We start from the raw sequence: 26,332 nt of genomic DNA on the forward strand, positions 1-26,332 counted from the left end.
AAAAATTGAGAACCATAGCATATTATATATTTTTGTCATAATATGTATAATAAACCCTAATATTAATTATAGGTATTTTAAAGAAGTTTAAATTATATGAAATATTTCGAATATAATGATGTATAGATTCATCAAATCACACATCATTTTTGTAACTTCCAACATTTTATATGATGTGTATCAAATTAAATTTATTTAAAAAACTCATGTTCATACACTAAAATCAAATCACGTATATTATTATATAAATAAACGTAACATAACATTTGAAAAATATAAAATACATATATTTTTTTTTAAATTATAAAAGGCATCATCTTATAAACCTATTATCTTATATAATATAAATATTATAAATTGTTGAATATAATATAATATTGTTATTATAATTGTTCTACTAGAGCATTCAATAATATAATATAAATACAAAAATAAATATACATATTATTTAGTAATAAAACGTGTATAGTATACTTTATTGCTGACAATAATAATTAAAACTTTGCCATTTAATAAACTAACTAAATTATATTGTTTGGTCTTGGTGTATGTATTGGTTTATTTTGGTGGCAAAATATGTTTAGTGATTAGAACCACTATAATATAAAACACTCGTTTTAACACATCTATTTACATGTTAAATTACGCTCAAATTATTTCTTCAAAGGAACAAACTTTTATTGATTTCTACAATCAATAACTATATTTTATTATTGAATGTAAATTTATTGAACTTCATAATTAATAGTTTATTTATATAGGTAGGTGTTAGTTTATTGATTGATGCACATTTACACATTTAAAAATTAAAATAAAAGAGTTAACGAGATAATTATTTTGAAGACTCATAATCACTCATCATATGCTCTCATTACCTAACTCACTGTAAGTAATCTATTTTATTTTGTTAAATTGTATTAATTATTTTTATTGATATCAAAAAGAATATTGAATTCAAATTTAAATTTTTTTGAGATTAATAATTATAACTATGATCATATAATTATTAAATCAAAATTAATAGGTAATTGAGAAGAAGACTATAATTTTAAAAATTAATAAATTACTGTTTTGCTTCATCTAAAAACTCAGCATTAAACATTAATTTATTCAGTTTAAAGTTTTAAACATAGCGTATATCCTTACCTAAAATAAATAATATATATTTATACATTTATTTTAATAATTAAAACATAATTGTTACTGAAATATATTTATGTATTAAACAAACCAAAAGAAAAAAAAAACAATTAAAAATCAATAAAATATCTAGCAAAATGTATGATACTTATTTATTCTGATTTTGATTTTGATTCCATGATAAACGATTTTTAAAAATTTTAATACTGATTTTTCGTCCATGTTTAGTGCGATTAATTATTAACTTGACAATACAGTTGAATAAAGATATACCAGTTATTTGTAACTATAGAATAATAAAATAGAGTTAAAAGTAAGTTAAAGGTTAAATGGACTAGGTGGCAGAAAAAATAGAAGTTAAATCAAATTAAATAAAGTTTTCTTGTAAACACGAGATATTTTAGAACATTTTCTTCAGAAAACAAACTTTCTAATGATATTTTATTATAGTAGAATCTTTCCCTCGGGATTTTTAAATATTTAAAGAATAAATGTATACATGACATTGAAAATGTATTATTATTATTTTTATCATAAATAAGATAAACTAAAATTAATATTAATTATTTTGTCTTGAATTATAAGTATATATTTTATTAACTAATTATCAATTGTGAATTCACATCATACATTTCATACGGATATAAATTACGTTAAACATATTTAAATATTCTATGTAGTTTGGTTAATTTTTATGAAGTATAAAATTATTTTTGTTTTTTTTTTTTTTTTTAATTGTAAAACGATTACATAAAAACTATGAATATATTTTTATTATCTAAGACTTCTACATTGTCAATTATTATACAACATTTGTATTCAAATTTTAATTTACCAACGTGAGTGAGGTTCATCAGTTTTAAACTTCCTAACTTTAACACTCACTGCCTTATTATTTCAAACTCCATAATATTTTACATAATGATGTTATTACAGATACTTAAAAAAAAAAAATGGTTAAAATATAAGAATCTTGCACAATACCATATAAGTATTTGCTTCAAATATTTTTTTAATATACTTGATTAAACAAGGATAATTTATATTTTTTATGTACCAATATTTTGTTATCGTGGTTTTTATTTATTTAATTATAATTTAACAGCGGAATATTTGCATATGCACTTAGCATAAAGTTCTGTTGCCAAATGCGTTGATGAATGATGATTATTCAAAATTTCTCATTAAGACTTCGTGCGTTATATTAAACAGCAAAGATATCTCTGAAAATCCGAAGCATACAGTAATTTTATTGTGAATTACTTTTAAACATATCCGGTAACCATAATGTTCGCTTCCCATGGGTACGTGTAACCAGAGTACCAATAGTATCACATTATGCAGCTGCGCAATATATATATTATTATAATAATATTATCATCACCCAATTATTTCATTTCATAATAATTTTACGCGAGTGATGTCACTAACATGTCCAACATTGTATAACGAACTTTGAATTTGAATTCTAAGATATTTCTCTTTTCATCGGTATATTATAATGTAATATATTTTAGTTTTATTTTTAATTTTAAGTTATTTCGCATTGGATGATACCTTACGACACATTATTTTCACACTATACATGTTAAATTTTCCGTATAAAAGATATGCTTGCGCAAATAAACATATAATATTATATATTGTATAAGTACTACCAAGCGAGGTTAAAGTTGGTTAAGTTTATTAGCTTCAAAAGTTTGGTGCGGATTTCCGGCTTCTCCCTCGACGGCCGTGGTGGCAGAAGTAGCAATGATGTTGTCTTTATGTAACGCTACTTCCTTGTATATAATTTTGATTACCAACCATCCCATCCTTTTTACTCGGTGGACTTTTAGTGCGGGTAGCAGCCACCAGGCTCCAGCACAGTTTCCCCCTCTCTTTCCTTTTGTGAGATAAACGGTTTTATATACACGCATACATGCGAAACAGATATGACATTATAATAGCTGGGAAATTCCGTATATACCCTCCGGGTTACAAGTCACAACTTATCATTAACTTTCGACAGATTTTATATATAAACGTTTTTGCACTATGGATACATTCTGGTGCGGTGATGGTGAAAAAGTGAGGGAGTTAGGTAAATTATGGTTAAGATCCAAACTCTGTAAATACAACCACTGTTACCTCAGGCGGTACCAATTTATGATGGCATTATCATCGACTCCTATCAGGCTATCTAAAACATCCATGTTTTTTGTAATAGAACATTTATTGTTATATTTATGAATTTATTTTCTATAGGTAAAATGCATGCCTTTTCTAAATCAAGTCGTAATTTACGATAATTAAATGAAGAATAATACGTAGTTCTGAATGGTATTCGTAGATACCAAACTATATTACTGGAACTGTGTTGAAGTCACTGTGTTTGTAAACGTCTGGTGCATTGTACCTACTCGTATTAGTCTATTGTTATTTTGATTTTACAGCCAATTACAAATATTATTTGATATAGAACTTTACCAAACTAAATAAATTATACAACATGAGCATCTCAGTGTAATATAATACGTTATGTCTTATTTAATATTTTATTGAAATACTATTTTAAGATATTTTTTTTTTATATTGACAATTTTACAATTGAATTAATGTAGCCTATATATTTTATACTAAAATATTAAAGTACAGAGTATTGAAACGTAGTGTATTCCGCTGCCATTCATATTATAAAAATGAATAGCAATGTTCAATTTATTTATACAAGATATTCTCGAGTATAAAAAAATATTAATTTAAAGATAACAATTTGTATGCTAATATGATGGTGATTTATAAATAATTTTGTTTGTAATTTTAATTATTAGTCACGAGATATCATATTCCGTTTTATGACAATAGTAATTTGTATGTACTACAGTACCATGATTATTAACAATAAATAACTGATGAAAAGAGATAAGTGAAATCACACTATGGAAGTGATTTATTTTCAAATGAATTACATGTTTATTATTACATTTTTCAATTGCACGATCTCTTTAGAAGGATAAATGTATTGTACACAATATACATAGTTGATATAGTGGCCAGTGGACTGGAATTACGATGAAACCACATACTGCTATGTTCACGTTTCGGTAAACCAAGTCAATGTTATTTTATTTTCCGATATGAGGTCCTCGGTTGTGCTTCGCTAGTTTTGGTTGACACAATGGCAAAATCCCACAATGGGATTTGTGTTTCCTTAATGTCCGCACCTCAGACAGATTTATTTTGGCAATTTTCGACGTGATATATTTCAAGAGATGCGACAAAATGTGCGTGATGTTGTTTGAATACAAAACGCTGAGGGATTTATAGGACTGAATGGAGAAGTGTCATTTCACACTATGATCAAGTATTACATGACTATAAATTATTATGACTATATGATCTTTACGGTCGTTTAAGGCGAAAATATCACATGTGATAAAAATGAGTAAACAAAATATCAAAATATGTTGATTATCATAAATAAAGCTCGCTATAATAATACGAGTAAATATTAAGTATTTCATGTAAGCTACTGAAATTTAAAAAGATATAGATAATTTTTAATAGCTTAAATTATATAATATCATCATAATATGGTTTATAATTTTAAAAAGATAATGATGAATCATAAATGTTGATCTGTGATACACCGGTCGTTGTTTTATTTTAATGTACATCATTTTGCATAAAACACAAACACGATTTGAAAGACATGTAGGTACCTAAGTAATACATAATATTATATCATGTAAGAATGAAACATTAATACATGACAGTAAATTTGAAAAAATAAAATAAAATTTCTTAGTACATAGATAAATTAATACATGCAGCTTAGCAGCTTATACTTATCTACTAACTTTATGAATAAACATTTTATTAATGATTAAAACGAAGTTATTATTTGATTATATATATATATATACATTATATATATATATAACAACTTTATTAAGCGGACTGCCCACCGTGCGGGTTGCCAAAAGACACAGTATACAAAGTTCAATATTGAAATACATAGGATTGTTAACAATTATGAGATTATAGTAAATAAATATACCTAACCTAACCTATAAAATGGCTGTTTATTCTAAATGGATTAAATATCTACTAGATAGAATTAATTAAGATTTAAAATAACGAAGTCTCTTGGGTAACAAATACAAATATCACCTAATTTAATTACATAAATTTAATTCTAATTTGCTTATAGTCCTTGAACATATTTCGTAAATTTTAAGTTGTTATTTGGACGCTTAACTATAAATTATATAACTCATAAATCTACTAATTGTATTACTTCAACTAAAATTGTATCAACATCATATTTGTACAAATAGTCCATAATGCTAAATATGAATATAAATAAGGCGGGCAATGCCTAGGTATTTTTATGAATATTTAATAAGACAAGCATTATGTTTTGTATAGGATAACTGCGTGCTTAACGCAAGAAGGAATCTTTTTGTTTTCGAAATAATGAATGTTTTAAATTAAAAGAATCGCCCTGTATACCAGTCCTGCTTATTTTATTAATATAACAGCTGGGTAATTACAATTTTTCAAAAAGTCGATTTAATGTTAAATGTTAGTATATGCGAGTTTTGAAATTACTAGTTTCATTACAAAGCTCATTAATCATGAGCAAAAATATCTCGATGTTTGGCGTTAAAAAGTGACAATTTAAGCATTGTTAATTTATCAGTCTTTTATATAAGATATACATTCGGTTTTTTGTCATCTGCAAAAATAAAGTAACCAGTGACAAGTCTGAAAATATTTCTCAACCAGAGTGTTTTTTTATGTAAAATTTCTTATTGAAAGTGATGCTATTCTCATCATAATAATTATTCAACAATCAACTGTGAGAGAAAAGTTTAAAGTAAAAAGTTATATTATTAAGATAATAAAACCATTCAATCAAAAATATATTCATATATTTTTGTGGCATTTTTTAGTTACATAAGGAACCACTCGCACATTATTTATCCAATCAAATACAATTAGCTCAATTCATCTTAAAATGCAATGAAACTTGCTATACGCAGGTTAGGTCAATTTCAAAAATGTATGACAAAACCAATAATGAAATAAAAAATTAATTTTACATAAAAAGTGTATAATTTTAATTTCCAGTAGTAGTATACACACGTGAAAATATTGTTTGGTTATTTAAGAATTTATGCTTTTACAGTATTAAAATAATCTTCCATAAAAATCTAAAACTCTAAAATCTATAAGTCTTCTATTTAATATTATAATAAAATATAGGAAAGTTATTTTATTTAACTATACTTCACATGTTTAAAATTGATTCTACATTTGATTAAATAATATTTTCATACATAAATATTCTAGTTTTTATATTTATCATAATATTATGCTGGAAATGACGTGTAAAGATTCGTATTTTATTTCTTTTTCATGCCAATCCCTTTTCACCTAAATAATTTTTAAAGAATTCTATTGTACAAAGGCAATCTGTTTAGTCATTTTTTGCGACAACAGCTATCTCAATCCGTAAAAGTCTTTTTCCACTTTATAACTTATCCAATATTTATCTAACATATAAACAAATAATTTCTATCAATATACCAAGATTCGGAGATACAGTTTATTAAATAGAATTAAACGATTGGAAATAACCTAAAATAATGAACAATTCCAATATTGTCTATTCAAATATCTAATCTTCTTTCAGAATAGTACGAAATACATTTTTTGTTTAGAATTAAAAATTGTTGATATGTTCTATAGAAAAATACTTATTTAATTATTTTGATGTCCAAACATATATTAATTTGGAACTTAAATTTTGAATTAAAGTATTAGATTCACTATACATATTATAAATATTAAAAAGTTCTGTCCAAATTGAGTCGAAATCGATATTTAAATTAAATTTGTTCTTAAAATGAACATGTTCATGATTTAAAATGAATATTTAAATATTATTTTATTATTGTATATTGTATTTTTACACTAAGCATGCATTATTTTGATATTTATTATAATTACAATATCTGCAGTGTTCCCACCAAAGCAATTGAATTTATAAACTGTTATACATAATAATATATGTTTAATATGTGTCAAAAAAAGCTTACGTAATTCATAGCTAAATCTGGATGATTTGTTTGTATACCATCATCGAGTATGGACACAACAACTCCTTTTCCTGTGTATCCTTTTTGCCAGGCTGGTCCTATATTCATATCAAATCCTCCTTTGGCGCCTCCATTCTAAATATATATATAACTATATGTATTAAAATGTATAAATATATATTTATACATATATATTAAATATAAATGTGTATATAGTGAAATAACATTTTAAACTTATATTCGCTTGCAAGTTTATGTATTTATGTCAAACATAAAGCTTTAGTAATCATTCTGGACCAACTGGACAAGTGATTCATTTCCCTATGTGGCAATAATTTTGAACCATGTATTAGTGACAGTTGTAATGTCATCGGTTCTCGTAGAGCAATAAATATAGCTTGCAGCCGGATTTCGCAATAACAATAAAAGGCAACATTATAATATAGTGTTGTAAAATATACCAGAATTACGTATTCCTGTAATTATTATTATTAGTACACGTGAAATTACCAAAAATTCCTACATAATAGTGTCGCTTCCAGTGACTGATACTTTATTTTTATAAATTTACCAAATTATTGGCTAATAAAACAATAAAATATGTTGAGAATGAAGGTAATAACAATTTACAATCAGATGTCACTAAAAAAAAAATAATAAACAATTCATTATAACAGATTTTATCATGATAATCATAAGAATTTTAAGAAAAATGTAAAACTAAAAGATAGTATAAATTCTAAGTAAGTAGTTAATTATTATTTTCAATATAACATACAATAAATAAATATTGTATTAATGCTATAACAATTTTATTACTTAAAACAAATTCTAATAATCATATTTAAAAGCATAAAGAAAATTATATAAGACCATCATCAAATGTTTTTAATTGAAAAAAAAAAATCTTCTAAGATAGTATATAAATTGAATATTTATTTACATTATTAACGAAATATAACAATGTTTTTGATAATAAATTTATAAATAAAAAATAAATGCATGTTATTATGATTTGTAATTAACGAATTATGCATATATGTATAACTATTTCAGATAAACTAAATAATTATCACTGAAACTTTTTAAACTTAAAACAAATGTAGTAACTCATACAATTTATTATGCGTTGTATTGTTTTAAATGAAAAAAAAATTAAATCATTATTTTTGAAAATCGTTGATTTTTATAATTCGTAAATCCAAAATGAAGACTTTTAGATAATAGCCAAAGACAAATATCTACTTTTGTAGAAGTTTGCAAGGTTATTGCATAAAATTAATTCATTAGTGTAATTTTATGCAATTATCAATCACTGGTGTTTGACTAACATTCTGTTTGGTAAGTTATAAAATACACCATACCCTCAAAATAAGTACCTAATGATTTATAAATTTAAAAGTGAAATATCTCCTTAAATAAAGAATTATCATGTCTTATTTTGTGACTTATAAGCTAGAACATTTAATAATTTAAACAAAATAAATAAACTTTAATCTTATTAAACAAGCATTTTATTTAAAACTGACACAGAAACATTAATTTTAACTAAAAATCGTATAACCTTGATTTGTTCAATTACTTTCACATAATTACTTTGAAAAACAATATCTAATACTTTTGGTGGCATGTAATTGTTGATGTTTTTGTAGGTATTTGGCAATTTTGTGAAGAAAAAAATTTAGTTACAATCTTAAGTATAAAATTACTTCAATTTTTTTAATTTTTTAATAACACAATGAGCCAAAATTTTATAAAATTTTATTTTTTTAAACAATATTATAAATTGTTTTTTAAAAGATAATATTATATTTTATAATTAATTATTGTAAATCTATAGGCATTATTATAATACTAATAAGCAGTTATATTGTTATATATACCAATTATATGAATAAATACCTCATTAGTAATATTATTTCATTAAGAAAATACTGCAAAAAGGTAATAAACTAAATAATTTGATGTATTTGAACATAACTTTTTTAAATTTAAATATTTCGATGTTATTAAGTGCAAATTATTTATTGGAAAAAAGTGATATATAAATATGTAAAATACTCATTTTTGGTGCCAACAAATCAAGGCAGTTAGCCAAATTTAACTTGTTTTTTTATAATAATATTTATATTTTTTCCAGTCAAAAAGATATTCTAATAAATAAGAGAAATCAAGATAATATTTTAAACTATTAAACTAATTTTGTTTCATAAAATCAAACTTAAAATTTTAATTATCATATTATATTCAATTTAGAATGAACCATTGTAATTGCAATATAAAGATATAAATAACCTGTATGATTTTCATTACCACCTAAAATGAATACATTTAAGACTTTTTTTTTCGAATACTTTTTATGAACCCGCTAAATATTTAGGAAGATTATTTATTATTATTAAAATAAAAAAGTGAAAACCATTTTTTGAACTATTCTAAATTTTAAATTACCATAATAGGTATTATCTTTTATGTATTATCAATATTATTTAGATTTCTCTATAATCCATCAATTTTATATACTGGACCATTTTTTTCCTCATCAATATATTAATAGTTATAATAACATATAAAGCAATTAGTTATACAATTTAATTGATTAAGTAAACTGTCAATTATACTCTTCAAATAAATTAACCGTTTGTTTATATTTTAGTAGTTTCTGTCAATCGATTGGTCATTGAACAATTAGTATTAAAAGATTGTTATTGAATTGGAAACATTATTTAAAATATCACTTAAAATAAAATGTATTTTAAATCTAACTGAAATATACAGTTAGATAAATGGACTACAACTTATGAGAAAATGAAATATACAATATACATATACATATTTGATATTTCAACAAAAAATAAAATAAAATATAGAATTTAAACTTGTTTATTTAAGCATTTTAAGTCAATTTTTTAAAAAATCAATAAACGTATATACATTTTAAGGATTGAAATTCAAATTTTTAGTTAGAAATGCAATTTCACAAATTTTTAAGCAGTTTCAATTTTAAAATGATCAGTATAATAGGCATTATTGATTGTACTTTTGAATAATTTTTTTTAAATATATGCATTTTTTCCACCAATCTGATGAAAAATCTATAGAAAAGCGTTATTGAAATAAACATATTTAAGTAAATGCGATAATATCTGAGATTGATTCGAAAAGGCTTTGACATATGATGAATTAAAATTTAGTTTCACAACACAAAATCTAACATTCCTAGAGTAGTTAAGTGGAGTAGTGTTATTTTTGGCGCACTCAACATCAAACATATTTATGAAATGAAAGAATATTGTAATTATTTTAAGTTTAAATATACATATGGATATACAAAGGGACATGATATTCACCGATGAAATACTAATGAAAATCCTGAGGTATCAATGATCGAAAACACTTTCAATTTAAACAACCATAATAGGGTAGATTATCCTTATTTTATTATAAATTTGAGTGCAAAAATAAATTATATAATTAAAAAAAAGATTTTTAGTAGAAACTGTGACATATGGTTAAGATAAAAACAATATTATGATAATACATTATTTTTTCGTTATGAATTATGTAAATTTATTTTTATTATGCATTTTAACGACAGAAATTTGCTATAGTTGTATCAAGTGTATTCAAAGTTTAGGTATCATATTTTATAAAAAAAAGTTCATGCTTAAAAAAACTCTTTATTTTTTTTACACTTTATTAAATATTGTAAACGATATGTAAATGGAATAATTATGATGTAAGGAGATGATATTAGAAATGTATATTATTAAATTATCAGTTTTTTTTCCAAATTAATTATTACAAAGTTTTAATAGTATAGTAGATATATATATAAAGTATTAAATCAAAATAGATTTTGTTCAATTTTAATATTAAAAGAAATCAATCTCAATGTAAAGATTTTATTTTGCTGTTTGTAAAAAAGTTATTAGCATATTAGAATAAGCCCAAAGGATAATATTTCAAACGTTCAACCCTCACAATCAATGATTCATGAATAATTATACACAAATCATCTTAAAATTGATTTATTTTGATTCAAAGTTATTTAAATATAAATATTCCATTTTTATTCTTTTCCATAATTTTATTGAGAAAAATAATTTGATGCCGTAATCTACATTCGATCTCACAGGATATTCAAATTCGCTAGAGTAATAATTATTATAAAAAAAAAACCATAATTTATTTCATTTATTAAGTACAAGGTACAATATGGTATGGTTATCGAGATTCAGATAAATTATAATTCATTGTTTAAGCTGTAAGGGGGGGGGGGTGGAGTGTGATATGTTTTAAGGAGTTTTGGACAGTTTTGCAGTTTTGGACAGCTAGATAGTTTGGTCTAGTTTTTGCATATTTTACATGATTATTTGTATCTGGGCCTTACGTATAACATACTGATATTATACATATAGAAAATAAAATTGTTTTTGCCCAATCACTATTCCTTCATTTAAAAATTCTATCTAAGTAGGTAACCGTTTATAACATAATTGTATTTTATCTAAATATACCTTATTACGATTTAAAATTGTGGACGTACACTTCGCAACTAAATTATTATTAAAACACAATTCCACATACTTTCAAAAAGTTGTGGCACGACATTTCAAAATGTCTGTTACCAAGTGTTTGATATTTTGAATTTTTTGAGCATACATATTTGTTTTGTAGTTCTCTGCATCAAGGACTTTATGACAAGTTAATTATTATAATATTAGCAGTTGAAAAATAAAAGAAATTCATATTCACAATTTATTTTTATAAGCATTCAAAGTTAGAATTTTGACAAAATACGTAAAAATTACAAAAATTCACAAATTATTTTAAGCTAGAAATTCATAAAAAAATTTCTTTTTAAATCTAAGATTTGAAAATTTAATACAAGATTCCTTACAAGTTTTTCAATCTTTATCACAAATAAAAAGTCCATCGGAAATTCAAATTAAATTTTTATGAGCATTTGAAATTTAAATTTTTACAACATTGGATTTTCACTTTTAGCGATTTCCTTATTTTGGTGTAACTCTAAAACAAATGACCACAGATACTTGACATTTTTACTGAATGTTTATATAAGCATTTTCTGTATTTGATACAATTTTTAAAATATTTAGATTTGTTTTGAGCTGTTAATTGACATTTTAATTTTTCAACTTTTTTAGTTTTTTTTTTTCTATAAATACTGATAAAAATGTATTTGTCGAGTAGAAAAGCTTGAAAATTTAATAAAAGGCTTCTAACATATTTTTACAATAGCAGTTGAAAAATAAAAGAAATACATAGTCACAATTTTTTTTTACTAACATACAAAGTTTGCATTTTGATAACATTTTTTTCTTTTTAAATCTAAGATTTGAAATTTTTTAATAATCTATAATATATTGAGCTATTCTTATAAAAAAAAAAAAAAACGGAATTTATACAATATGACTTCAATAAAAAATCAAACTAAAATGTTTTATTAGTAAAATAATGATTAGATAAAAATAATTATAAAATAAATATATCGACACATAATATTATTTTATGATTCCACGCATATTAATATTACTTCTGTAAATTCAATAATATATAGGTATGTACTATGTTTACTTAAGAAGACGTTGTACATTCATATATTAATATATGTCTTTTATAAATACTATTTTAGTTTGCAAATATTAGTAATATAATTACAAATATAATTATTAAACTGAAATTCTCCACTAGAACAAATTTCAACAAACAACATAATATATGAATAGTTTCTAACAATTTTTTATATTTTATTTTTATACATATTTCGTTAACTAATCAATCAATAATATAAAAAAAAAGCTTTCTACAAATAATTTATGATAACAAGATAAATCTTAAAAACGACATAATACATGTAAGTTTAATTTAAAATACTAATAAATCATTGTTCATTAATCGTTATTATACTAAATACTTGTAAAAATATGTGTACGGCATTTAGGAGCATTAATGAAAAATTGTTATTATATATCCCATGAAATAATAAAGTAATATTTAAATCTTTTTATCAAACCGTAATACTTTTAACGTTGATATAAAATTAAATATCTCTTATTAGGTAATAAATAATTTTCTTTGTAATCTCAATGTGTTAAAAATGTGTGAGTGTTCTTTTTTTGCTAATATCAAATTGCGATCAAATGAAAAGTGCTCGCAAAGTATTTATATTGCCATAGTGAAATTTGAGTTTCCTCACGAACATCCAGTATATTCGTCCAAACAAAAAGAAAAATGTTATAGATGCATTCAATTTATTGACCTCATTTTATACTTATTTTTAGAGTGAGAAAAGTTGTAATCTCTATGACAAAAATCATTAAACAAGACGTATCCAATATTTATTTCTATACCAAAATAAATAATTATATTGATTTAAAATTCAGTTAAATTTAATTTATTTGAACCACGATAAAGAACCAGCTGACATAATAATGTTGTTCTAAAAAACATCAATAGGTAATAAGATAAAAATAATACCGTAATTAATTTTAATCTGTTATGATTTTACAATTTATTTAAGTTATGATATATAGGCATTGACTAAATATTATGTCTGTTTTGTTATTAATTTTGAACTATATCCCCTATATTACATTAATAACCTATTATCAAGGATCATAGGTAATGATTAATGATTAGTATTCTTTGTATATGTAATTTAATAAGTCATACACAAACTACTCGATTGAATTTGGTTTTTGATTTATTTTAGATGTGAACTCATTAAAAAAAATTTAATTTAGTAGCAATAAGGGAAATTTTTATTTTAAATCAAGCTTTTAAGGAAACTATAATTTATACTTCATGAATAATATAGAAGAACCTAATCATATATAGAGAATCACAGTGTATTTTATAAGTCATAAACTAATATATTTAATAATATTATGATAGACGATAGTGTAATAGTATTATGTATGTGTATGGTTTTTTGTGCTGACGTGTAGGTATCAGACAACATTATATTTTGGATGAATTGTACATTCAAATTCTGAAATATGTTCTTTATACAGTGTTGGTTTTACTGTGCTTATATGATATAAAAATGCTTACCTACTAAATATTATAGGTTCAAAAATAAAATAGAAATTGTATATTGCGAATAATGGAATGTTTTAGACATTCATTCACTGATTAGTATGCTGATCCATTCATCTCCTATTTCAATTGATGGCATCATGGCATACTCAAATAATGTGCAATCAATGAATAATATACAGAAATACCTTATGCATAAGAATCCCATATTATTTAAATTTAATGGTTTTTGCTTGGGTAACGTTTGTTTTAGTTTCTAACATAAAATAGAGAAATCGGAATTTTTTTTTATATAATTCTGTTCAATGCAGAATGTATTCCAAATAACATACTCTTTGGGGATAAAATTAAGAATGAGTTTATTAAAATGAACAAAAAATAATATTCATGAACAAATCATTCAATAACTATCAAGAAAATGTTTTGGATAACTGGAAATAGTGATACATATTCTACCACTAATTATTCAAGTAAATTCGTTTTGACATGGATTCAATTATTTTTAAAGTGTTAAATATTAAGAATAAATTTATTTTTTATACTTTTGAATGCACATTAAATAAAAATAATAAAGCAATCACAATATTTTAAAATTTTGTAAACGAAAATTTAAAAATGTGTAAATAGTTTAATACCAAAAAAAGAACTTTACTTCCTGAGTATACAATTATGTATTTTATATATAGATATAAAATTAAATAAAGTTTGAATATTTTAAATATTAAATTGTATTATAAATTAGATTTCTAAATAAATCTTTAGCTACTTATCAAATATGAATTAAATTAGGCTAAAATGCAATAATTATATATAACACTTAATTTATTTTATACAATTTATACATTTTAAATATAAATATAATAATAATGTAAGGCGCGGTCGTACGCTCAATCTGCGGAAAAATACACTGAGCGTACGTACAGGCCACAGTTGCTAGCTCCCGGATGGGTGACCATCCGGGATTTTTAGCAACATATCCTTGCCACACGTATACAAATACGTGTTACAACCCTACCCACTTAAAAACCTACGAAAAAATACACAAAAATAACCCCCTACCGCGCGTACCACCACACAACCAATGGCCTATGTTGCCACGGGTTCCATTTACATTAAAAAAAAAAATAATAATAATGTTAATTTTTACAACTTAATGTATTATTTACATTATCAAAATTGGACATTAAAATATTTTATTTCGTCAGATGGATTAACAAATATATTTCTCAGACATATATTATATTACATGAATAGATTAAAATATTTTTTAAATTAACAATTATCGTGTTTAGTTAATTGAATATGTGATATCAAATAAATATTTATTTTTTAATTTACTTAAAAATAAGTGTCTACCTATAAATTATAGAAGTCTGCATTAATAATTAATAATATTATTAAAAATGTATTATTTTGTAACGCGGCGATATGGGTATGCAATATTGATACACAAATTAAAGTTTGTACAGAAAACATAATAATCAATTTACACAACTGTATTATGTAGAAGATGGTCAAACTAGTCAATGTTCAAAAAATCAAAAACTGAATTTATGTGTTTGGTTTAAATTTAAAAACTGATTCAAACCTAAACTCGAACAAAAAATTCTAAATTATATAATTAATCTAAACTTAACAATAGTTATTGAAACTAAAAAATAAAAATCATCAAACGTTTTGAATAAAAAATTTCACAGTATTTATATTGAAATTTGTCTTTTATACATTTTATTGACGAAAAATACACATTTAATTCAAAAGCCCTTTTTTTCCCCATTTTGAAACCGGGAACGGGTGGGGACTGTTTAGCACAATACTGCGACCCAAATAATTCAAACGCCCTGTATATATTCAGATTGTTATAAAATAAAATGTTTGGTAAGAGTACATTCCGCTGTTGAACTGAATGTTCAACGCCACACATAATTTTTCAGTACATGTTTGGTTTGATTTTACAAAGTATTCTTAAAAATTTGAGTTCAACTTCAATTCGGGACCATAATATCTTTGAATTCGGCCTACAAGTCTTATCACTCATCACTTGTCATTACAAATTTTCTAAGATTAAAATATTTTATTCTATTATAGAAAAATTTGGTATGTCAATACAACAATACAAACGAAATAAAGAAATTTAACTGTTATTTGAGTGATTGAGATAAGCTAGCTACTTATAGCTACTGAACATAAATATTTCAGAAACAAAAAGTGTAACAATTTAAAATGAATCTTTTATATGTAATATGTATATTACTAGGTATATATTAGTTGACCAAACAAATGTTTCTTTTATTGTTTATATTTCGTGAAATTTTATTCGAGTAATAATTATAAAGTCATGTAAATTAATAAAAATAAATGGTTATATATTTGGTACACTAATTTAGTTTACTCGAATATCCACTATATTTTAATAATTTATATTTATTTTATTCATATTATATCAAAACTATCAATATTTCTGTAGGTTTGTTATTTTTATGTTTTATGACTTTAAAAGTACCAACTCTAACATTATACTTATTATTATTATTAAGTTTAGCAATACATTTAAGAATCATTTATATTTTTTTATATTTTTTTTTTTTTTTTACATTGATTGTTAACTTGAATAAATTGAAAAATATGATTTTAAATAACTAAAAAAATCATGAAATTATTATCTCTAAGAATATAAAATGTTTAAAATAGAGTAATGGCACATTATTTTATTATTCTTATTAATTAAAAATTGGGATTGTTCTTACTTCACTAATATATAGTAAATAAATTCAAATTTAAAATTTTATCAGACCACCAAAATACATTTTTAGTTATTAAAAATTGATAATTTATCTAGGTGAATCTAAATTAATTCTTAAAAAAATTGTTATGAAAATGTTTAGGTTTGTTTATGAGTTTGAATATTATATAATCTAAAAGTTGTAAAATTGATGTTGTTTTCTATGACTGAATTATTACAATTTATAGTCGTGCTATATGCCAGGTAAAACTAATGCACGATTAAACCTGTTAAGTAATTTATAAAAAATAATAATAATAATAATTTCAATTTCACAGGAAATAGCTACATTTAAACTTTACAATTTTAAAAAAGAATACCACTAATTAGTGTCTATTATAATAGACACTAAAAACAAATCAATTTTTTTTTAAGAAATAAAAGGTCTTATTTTTGTAGAGGGTCATATATAATGAGTTACTTTATTTTTTTTATACATAATGAATATATCTGACAAAAAACGTATTAGTTTTGTAGGTATAGTATAATATTATCGTCTAAACTGATATTATTTTTAATAAGTAATTTTTGCTGCTTGATTTAAAAAAGAAAACAACATCAAAGTAATAATTTTATTATATTTTTAACAAAAAAAAAAAAATAATAATAATAATAATAACGCATATCATAAACATAATATATATATTCAGAAGATAAATATTATTCTATGAATAATATATTTATATATTTTTGGATTATAATTACTTGCGATGAATATTCTGATTAAAAAAGAAAAACTAAGAAATTCACTCATTTTGTATTTGTATCAACTACCTATATTTTAAGCTTGATTTCTTATTGAGTATAAAAATAATATTATTTTTTTTTCATTTTTTTTTTCATTTTTTTTCATTTTTTTTTTTTATGTTTTTATGTTACATTACTGACGTATGTCATCTTTACTTAGTGTTGAAAAGATACATTTTTTTTTACATTTGAAAATAGATAAAAATTAGTAATAATTAGATGAATTATTATTAAAAAAGATACAGTCCGCTACGTTTTAAAGAATTTACAAATCAGAAAAAAATTTAAATTAATAATCATAGTTATAAAAACAGGTCGTGTGGGCGTTAAAAAAACAATATTCTAAGCAATGCAAATTAGTGGAGATGCAACTAATCCTATAAATACCAAGTTTATGATCAATTTTTTTTATTATTAATAATTTTTTTCTTACATTGAAGATAATAGGTTTTATTTGGTATTATACCTATTTGTATATTATTTATACAAAATTATAATATACATGCATTATGCAATTTTTGACTAAGGTTTTAACACCAATAATTTATTGGGTTTACTACAATGATTTTTGATGATTGTCTGTGAATAATCTTGTTGATAGGTTGAGTAAAATATTTTAGTGTAGATGTATAGCACATTAATGTATGGGAAATTTCTTCAACAATTTCAAACTAGTATTCATAGTTATTTCTTACGCTTACACAAACTTATATAAGCATTAAATTTTTGATACAGTACGAAAGAAATTTAGATAGTTAATCAATCAGTATTCAACTTTAAATGTCACCACAAACAAATTCTTAAATAAAAGGCGTACTTTATATATATATCACATACAATATTGTAATTTAATTTTTGGCATCTTAATATCTTATGTATATATATATATATATATATATATATATATATATATATATATATATATATATATATATATATATATATATATATTAAATAATTGAAAAATAGAAAAATCAGTTTCATATTTATTATGTAAATGAATAGTTTATAAAATAGTTTTAAAATAACTCACCAAGTACCATTGATCAACAAATAATGGATCAGGGAACCGTAGTGTTTGTTTTGAACTAATGTGTTTTGTAACATTTCGAGTTGGCACAAAATCTCTTTTAAATCTTTTGAGCTCATACTGTTGTTGTGACCATAAGATCTGAAAATAAAGTAAATAAATGTTATATATTTGTTTGTAACGATAATTAAATTAAAGTAGATAGAATGTACAATATTATTGGGAGGAAGCAAGCTATGCTAAAAGCAGTCCCCTCCTTGGTTCTCGATAACACGAAAAAAACAAAAGATAGAATGTACAATTTAAGACATGGTGAAACAGGGTTTGATAAATAAATCTGATAAGTACAACTAATATCTTACATCAATGAAAAAAAAAAAAACAGAATATATTTTTATATTTTCAAGTATTCATACTTCTATAAAAATAAGATAAAACTTTAAATAATAGCCTTAAATGATGAAGTTGTATTTGATCAATACAAAAAAAAATAAAAATAAAATGTTATCGCATAATTCATTTGAAATACATTTTATAATAATTTGTACTTTTAATTGCATATTATGCATAAAATATTGTATACATAATATATACTATTTATACAAATACTTGTCTATTTTTTAAACAAAATTTGGGAAGTTAACTCAGCTATATAATCTAAGTTATTTACAGTCACGTCCCACGTGGTTAGAAACTGCTTTGCGTCATGTTAACCATAGGTATGCTACTAATATAAACCAAAACTCGTCAAACACGGTATTTGCGGTGAAACTTGATAATACCGAAATAATCGATCCATGGAAATTTAACAAAAGTCAAGCGAACAAATAACTACAAAAACTGATTATATTACTTAAAGCATAAATTAATATTTAATTGGATTTCAAAAAAAAAAAAAATATATATTTAAATTGTCAAATGAAAACAAAAACATAATATTAATATTAATTGAACAATAGTACCTACTGATCAAAATAATAAACATTTTTTTATTCAAATTTATAAATTTATAAAGTGAATATCGAACGACTACTTTACAAAAGTTTTAAGTATCATTACACATTACATAATAATATAATACTTGTACACGTTTATCGTTTACCTGTATTTTATTATAAACAGAACACGTCATAGAAGTGCAAGTGCATAAGAAGTGGAATTTTTTAATTCTTCATATTTTTCTAGCACAGTTAAGATCAATTAATATACTAATAAATTATTAGTCATATTGAAAACAAAGTAAATTTTATTATTTGACTGTACTATTACCCATTGTAAAGTAATATCGAATTTGTGTCATTGAGGATTCTTCAACCACACTAACAATCAAGCACACCCCAAAGATGCTAAAATCCCTACCCACTCTTATGTTTTTTATTCCGTTTCCCAAAACATTTATTTTATAATAACGTAATAATGTAATAATATATAATTTGTATATTTTAAACCTATTCATTATGGTATAATAGTAATATAATAAAGCTAAGATTTTTCTTTATAAAAGTATCGTCATTCATCTTTTAAATCACATTTAATCTTCCTTGAAACATTTCTGTGGGTGCCTGTGCTAACCATTCCTGGTTTCTGAAATTTTCCATTTATTATCCATGCTAATAATAACACGTGCATAATTTTCTAAGCTCAAAAATTATTTGATTGAATATTTTAAGAAAAATAATGTTTAATGCATAAAGTTATAACTATAAATTACTGGTTACATGTTTGACCCCAAAGAGTCCTTTGACATTTAAATAAAACATAAAATATGAAATTATTTCATTTAAAAATGTATGTTATCCATTTTCATTTGAATAATTCTTAAACTTTTAACTTCAAACTTAAACTCAGTAAAATAAATAATAATAATATTAGAAGTCATTTATAATTTATTATTAACTACATAGTATTTAATAAATAACATATTATAATATATTATAGCTAATTGGGGAATTCTCAGAATAATTTTTTAGCAACTGTGATTCATTCTAAGTTTAAAGTTTAAAAACATGTTATTCTTTAGGTAATTATTTAAAGTTTTTAATACTTATAGAATTAATATAGGTAAAGTGTAGTTTGTTTATGACGTTTGGCAGAACATAATATATTATAAACGTGCGTCATTACAATATATATTTTAAATGCAGTATTTATATTTATGTTCATCAGGTAAAATTAATCCTACATCAATCTTTACCATCGGTTTGTATTGCAGATACCCCATATTTATGTGTGCATAATAGCTTATAAAACATTAAATTTAGTTATCTCCTGGTGACCATGTTAAACATAGTACCATGAACTATAGCATAATGATGAACTTAATAAACAAACACTGTGTAATTTATACAGTAATCTTCTCACACAATGATGTATAAACCATCGTTATACCCGATTAGCGTAATATCATATTTCTTTAGAGTTCTTATCTATTGTAAAGTAAAAGCACCTAATACATTCACTTGTCAACAACGTTTCGTAGCGTTTTCTCTAAAATATACATCATGATAATCATGTATAAAGCTTCTTTTAACTTCTTTACGCTTATATCATTGAATATTGTATAGTATGTCGCATATGCACTAAGTGAATTCTTTCTTTTCTAGAAACGTACATTCATTTCATAAATATATCCATATCTTGAATAATATTCTATTGTATTTTATATTGAATATATTATACAGCGTGATTCTCCAATGATGTAGTTATTCAAGATATAGTTTTTGGAATTTTTAAGGACCATATTATTTAAAAATATTATAAATTTGTTGTACTTACTTCTTAAGGAGTTTTCTATAGAGATAAGATACTTTCTTTGTTTTAAAAATATAAAAATCCACTATTCAACCAAAAATTATTCATCGGTTAATTTTTCAGAAAATGTTGAAGCGTTAAAATCAAAATTCGAACGTGTTGTTTTGAGTAATTGAACTTAGTGAAATAAGGATTATGGACGGAAAAAATATCCAATAAATAGTTTAAAGTAAAAAAGTGAAGTTCTGATTTAAAAAACAAGATTTGTTTATAACCATATTATGAAATTCCATAAAAAATAAACTCAAGCATTTTAAAATACTATAGTCTTTTAAGTTACATCTGAAAATTCTGAAGATCAGAATTTTAATAAATTCATTATTAATGGATTAGATGTGAGCATAATTTGTAATTCATAAGGTTATATGTTTTTAAGACAAAACAAAATAAATAGTAATATTACATCATGGTTTTAAATTTTGTTTAAATGTATTTTCTTGATATATTTAATTTATATGAAAAATAAAAAATAAAACTTAAAAAGGAAAGTTATAAATGTTTAAAAGTGCCCATGTTTATTGTATGACACAAAGACAAACCGTTAATGCAATGTATTCGTTGCTTTATACATATTTATAACTCATGAAGTAATTACGCCATAAGTCACAAACTCGGAAAATTATAACACATGACATTTTATATGAAAATAAACATTTATTTATATTTAAAAAAATATATTATTTAATGATTATTTCAGAAGTAGTATTTAGTTTTTCAATTCAAAATTAGTTAAAACTTTAAACACCATTAACAAGATTATTCCAGAACCACTACTATCAACTTTGATAAATCATTAATTGTTAATGATTGATATGTGTAACAATTATTAATTAATAAATGTATAATTACAATATATTAGGAAACATAATATTATAAAATAAATAAAACATTTTCATAGTCTATTTAAGAAGATTAAAAAAATATATTTCTAATTCAAAAACCTTAATTCTAATACATAAAACTACAACATTGAAATAATAATAATGATCTATATTACAAAAATAAGTCCTAGATAGTTAAATATAATATTTAGTCTAGTCAAATAATAAAATATTATTTTTTGTGATATTGCTACACGGGAGAGAAGCGTTCGCAGAATATTTACCCTCAAATAAGAATATATTAAAAACGTGTCAAAATAATAATGCAATAAAAATAATAATAATAATGAAAAGTTTTTAATCTGAAAATAGAATATACCGTTATTATTAAAGGATATTATTAACTAATTAGTTCATTATATTTTAATAAATTACGAATTAACAAAGGCTTTTGAGTAAAGTTTTACTTTTAATATAAGCATGAAAATGTTTAATGTCATATAAACTAAGTAAGTATGCCCTATTAAATCGTAAATATCAGGTATAACATCTGTATTACCTTCTATAACTTAGAAATAAATAATTATTTTGAAGAAAGTTATACTTTTTAGAGGTCAATATTTACATTTTAAATATTCCAGTGGAAGGTTACATAAGACTATTGTCTATAAGTCTATTTGTATAAAAATACACTAAATATATTTAGTGCTTGAAATATGAAATATTTTACAAAAACGTGAAACATTGAAATTTTTTCTAATACAAATATTAACAATGATGATTTATCAATAACCTAACCAAAGAAAATAATCACTATTAGGTGATTGTTTTCCTTATTATTAATACACTTGTGAAAATAAACTACGAGTTTATGACAATTATACATAAAAATAGAACTTATTTAAAATATATAATATATATGTTACCGGAAATGTTGACATTTAGGAAATGATGACAATTCCTAATAGCGGAATGAATTGGTATCATTACCTAGTTCATGTTAACATTTCCTAACGATATCAGGCAAATAAGCCATATATATTTTTCTTAGATATTTTAATTTAATCTGTCACAATTATTAATTACCCTGCTATTACACTAATAAATAACCAATGATCAATAATTAATAAAAAATTAAATATATTTTTTTTAAAATCACTTTATTAAATTCACTTCGAATTCTATTCAAATCTATTTTAACGAAATAATACGTACTGCAGTAAGAAGATAGGCATACATTACTAAATGTATTATGCAATACCTATGTGATAGCCATGACATTTTCCAATCAACCATTTTAACGATATCAGTCATTACCCACCTGATATTTTTTTATAGAACACGGAAAATATTGACAGTAATGGCAGTATAATGGTTTTTCGGAATTAGTTAGGTAATAGTTATCGTTATAATAGCTTTATATTGTAAAGCCACATGACCTCCAACATCATAATCGCCAATGCTTTCGTATAAGAACCGATACGTGATAACTGGGGCTTGAATGTTTATGCACTTAAATCTACTCTAATATAAATAAATAAAATTATAAAATATGTATTTTTAGCCAATAAAAACACAAAAATATGTAAAATAAAAATAGTATTATTTGATTCAGTAAAACATGAATTAAATTTGTACCTAGGTTAACATTAAATTGAATAAATAGAAAATAATATGCAATTTCATAAACATCCGAGCCCTAGTATTGCATGACATTTTCAAATACTAGGTATATTTACTAAGATCTATATTTATCAAAAATTGATAAATATCCATCTTCGTTACGCTATTTCCATTTATCCAGGTGAACATGTTGACTTGATTAAAAAATTGTGCATACTATTATTTTTAATTGCAATACAATTGGATATTAAATTCACCTGTGTATTTTGATGTTTTGTTACAAATAGCGTTATAATATTTTACTAGTCCATCTTATATTAAAATCTAAATCCATTGTCCATTTTTAACAATCATTGTTGTAACTACTATTCTGGCATCGAACGCCCGTTCTTATCTGCCACATAGGCAATAATATAATTTAATATCAAATCGAATCATGACCTGAAATATCTCTGCATATTATATGAATGTTTATTTTAAATTTTAATAACACAATGGAATTTTTGAGTTGCCATAATCAAACTATTTCAAAGCACAAATGTATACGGGACTAAGTTATCACATTGTTATAAAAAACTAACAATGAACAATCACGATTCAGAAATTCAGAATAATCAAAAATTGAAGTATATTTTGTGGTTACAAATTTAAAAATAAACCCATACAATATCATATGTAGTAACTACTTGTACTGTAATTAATATTTGTATTTCTCTATTGTCCGATGCAGACAATGTTAATACAATAAAAACTTTTTTTTCTGATATTGAGTTGTATATGATATGTTATAACTATAATTTAATATGATGTATTTATTATGTAACATTAAAAAATAAAAATAAATTTAATAGGCCAGTTTTTATTGTTTTAATATCAACAACAAATTCTTTCGCTGGTCCATGCTAACATCTATTTTTCATTTGAGTGAGTATTTAAAATCGCTCATATTTGAACTTGCTGGGTTAATCAAATGCCAGATATGATCATAGCTCATAGAATTAACTATTTTGGCACTACTCACAAAACATAATTATTGCATTATTTGACAATCAATCAAACCTATTATATCTAGTATCCATATTTATATTTATTTATATAAAGTTTAAATTTCATGTTTAGTATTTATCATATTATAGTTGTTATATATTTATATTATATTGTTATATAGAACATATAACTATATTATAATTGATAAATTAGTCAAATTAGTGGTATAGTAGTCTAAGTAACATAATCATTATTATGCACGGACAACAAGTTGATTTGCGCTAAATTAAATATAATAAGTTTAATGCCTTCAATAATTTTAAAAAACAAGTTACATTGATTTTTAACATTTACTAAAAACTCAAAGCACATTAAATTAAGTAGTTAGTGTCTGAATATCTTAATTCCTTCGATTTACTATTAGTACCATAACCATTTAGTCTAGAATATATTAATATACAAATTATATTCTTCATAAATATTATGGTGCAGTTTCAAACTTCAGTCATTTCCTAACGAGAAGTTGTACCTTATTGTTAGAATACATAATTTTAAATATAAATTAAGTTTTATTCTTCAAGAATCATATTATAATTAACAATGACTCAATATCCATTAACAATAAATTACATAAATACTAGCTAGTGTATGAAAACGGTGTTCAACTTACTAAACCTTACCTAATTATAATATTCAAAATTATGACATAGAGCACATCTAAATATATAAATTAACTTACTAGTGTAAATCTATATAATATTTACAAGTGCAATTTATCGTACACACCCAATTTAAATCGAATTACGATATACGCATGTCGTATTGATATCGAGCATCAAACACTACAATATTAAGACATCTCTGGAATTATAATGATATCATATCCCAGACAGTACTAGTTAAATCAAGATAAGTGCTTTAAGAACATAATATATAGCATATACATTATAAATATATACACGAGACTCATAATAATAAGCAATAGTAGAATAATAACACGCACAAGCGCCAAGAATAAAGGAAATTATATCACTAAACAATCTCAAAGACTATGAATACTTGAATATACACGGATACACATATTATAATAAATATAGTATATAAGTTCTACATAATATTATATATAAATGATCGATTGATACATTCTACATGTTATTATATATGATTATATCTGTAACACTGCGTGGCATATTTCTTAAAGATTACTATCACTGCTTATAACGATGAGTAGTCTCTT

The 26,332-nt window shown here is 23.1% G+C and overlaps 1 protein-coding gene across 3 annotated transcripts in view; it reads right to left on the reverse strand.

Moving 5' to 3' along the window:
- Nucleotides 1-26,332, reverse strand: part of LOC107163151 (uncharacterized) — a 109,939-nt gene that overhangs the window by 48,567 nt on the left and 35,040 nt on the right. For 2 of the 3 annotated variants that reach the window (XM_015510411.2, XM_015510410.2), the window contains exons 3-4: nt 18,857-18,994; nt 7,230-7,364 (exon numbers count right to left, since the gene is read on the reverse strand). In XM_015510411.2, the coding sequence (XP_015365897.2) occupies nt 7,230-7,364; nt 18,857-18,994 (273 nt within the window). The remainder of the gene's footprint in view (nt 1-7,229; nt 7,365-18,856; nt 18,995-26,332) is intronic. The other variant, XM_089225913.1, reaches the window with a different exon arrangement.

The sequence above is a fragment of the Diuraphis noxia genome, unplaced genomic scaffold (genome assembly GCF_037042655.1).
Source record: "Diuraphis noxia isolate RWA-SAM2 unplaced genomic scaffold, SU_Dnox_SAM2 contig0004, whole genome shotgun sequence".
NCBI lineage: Eukaryota > Metazoa > Arthropoda > Insecta > Hemiptera > Aphididae > Diuraphis > Diuraphis noxia.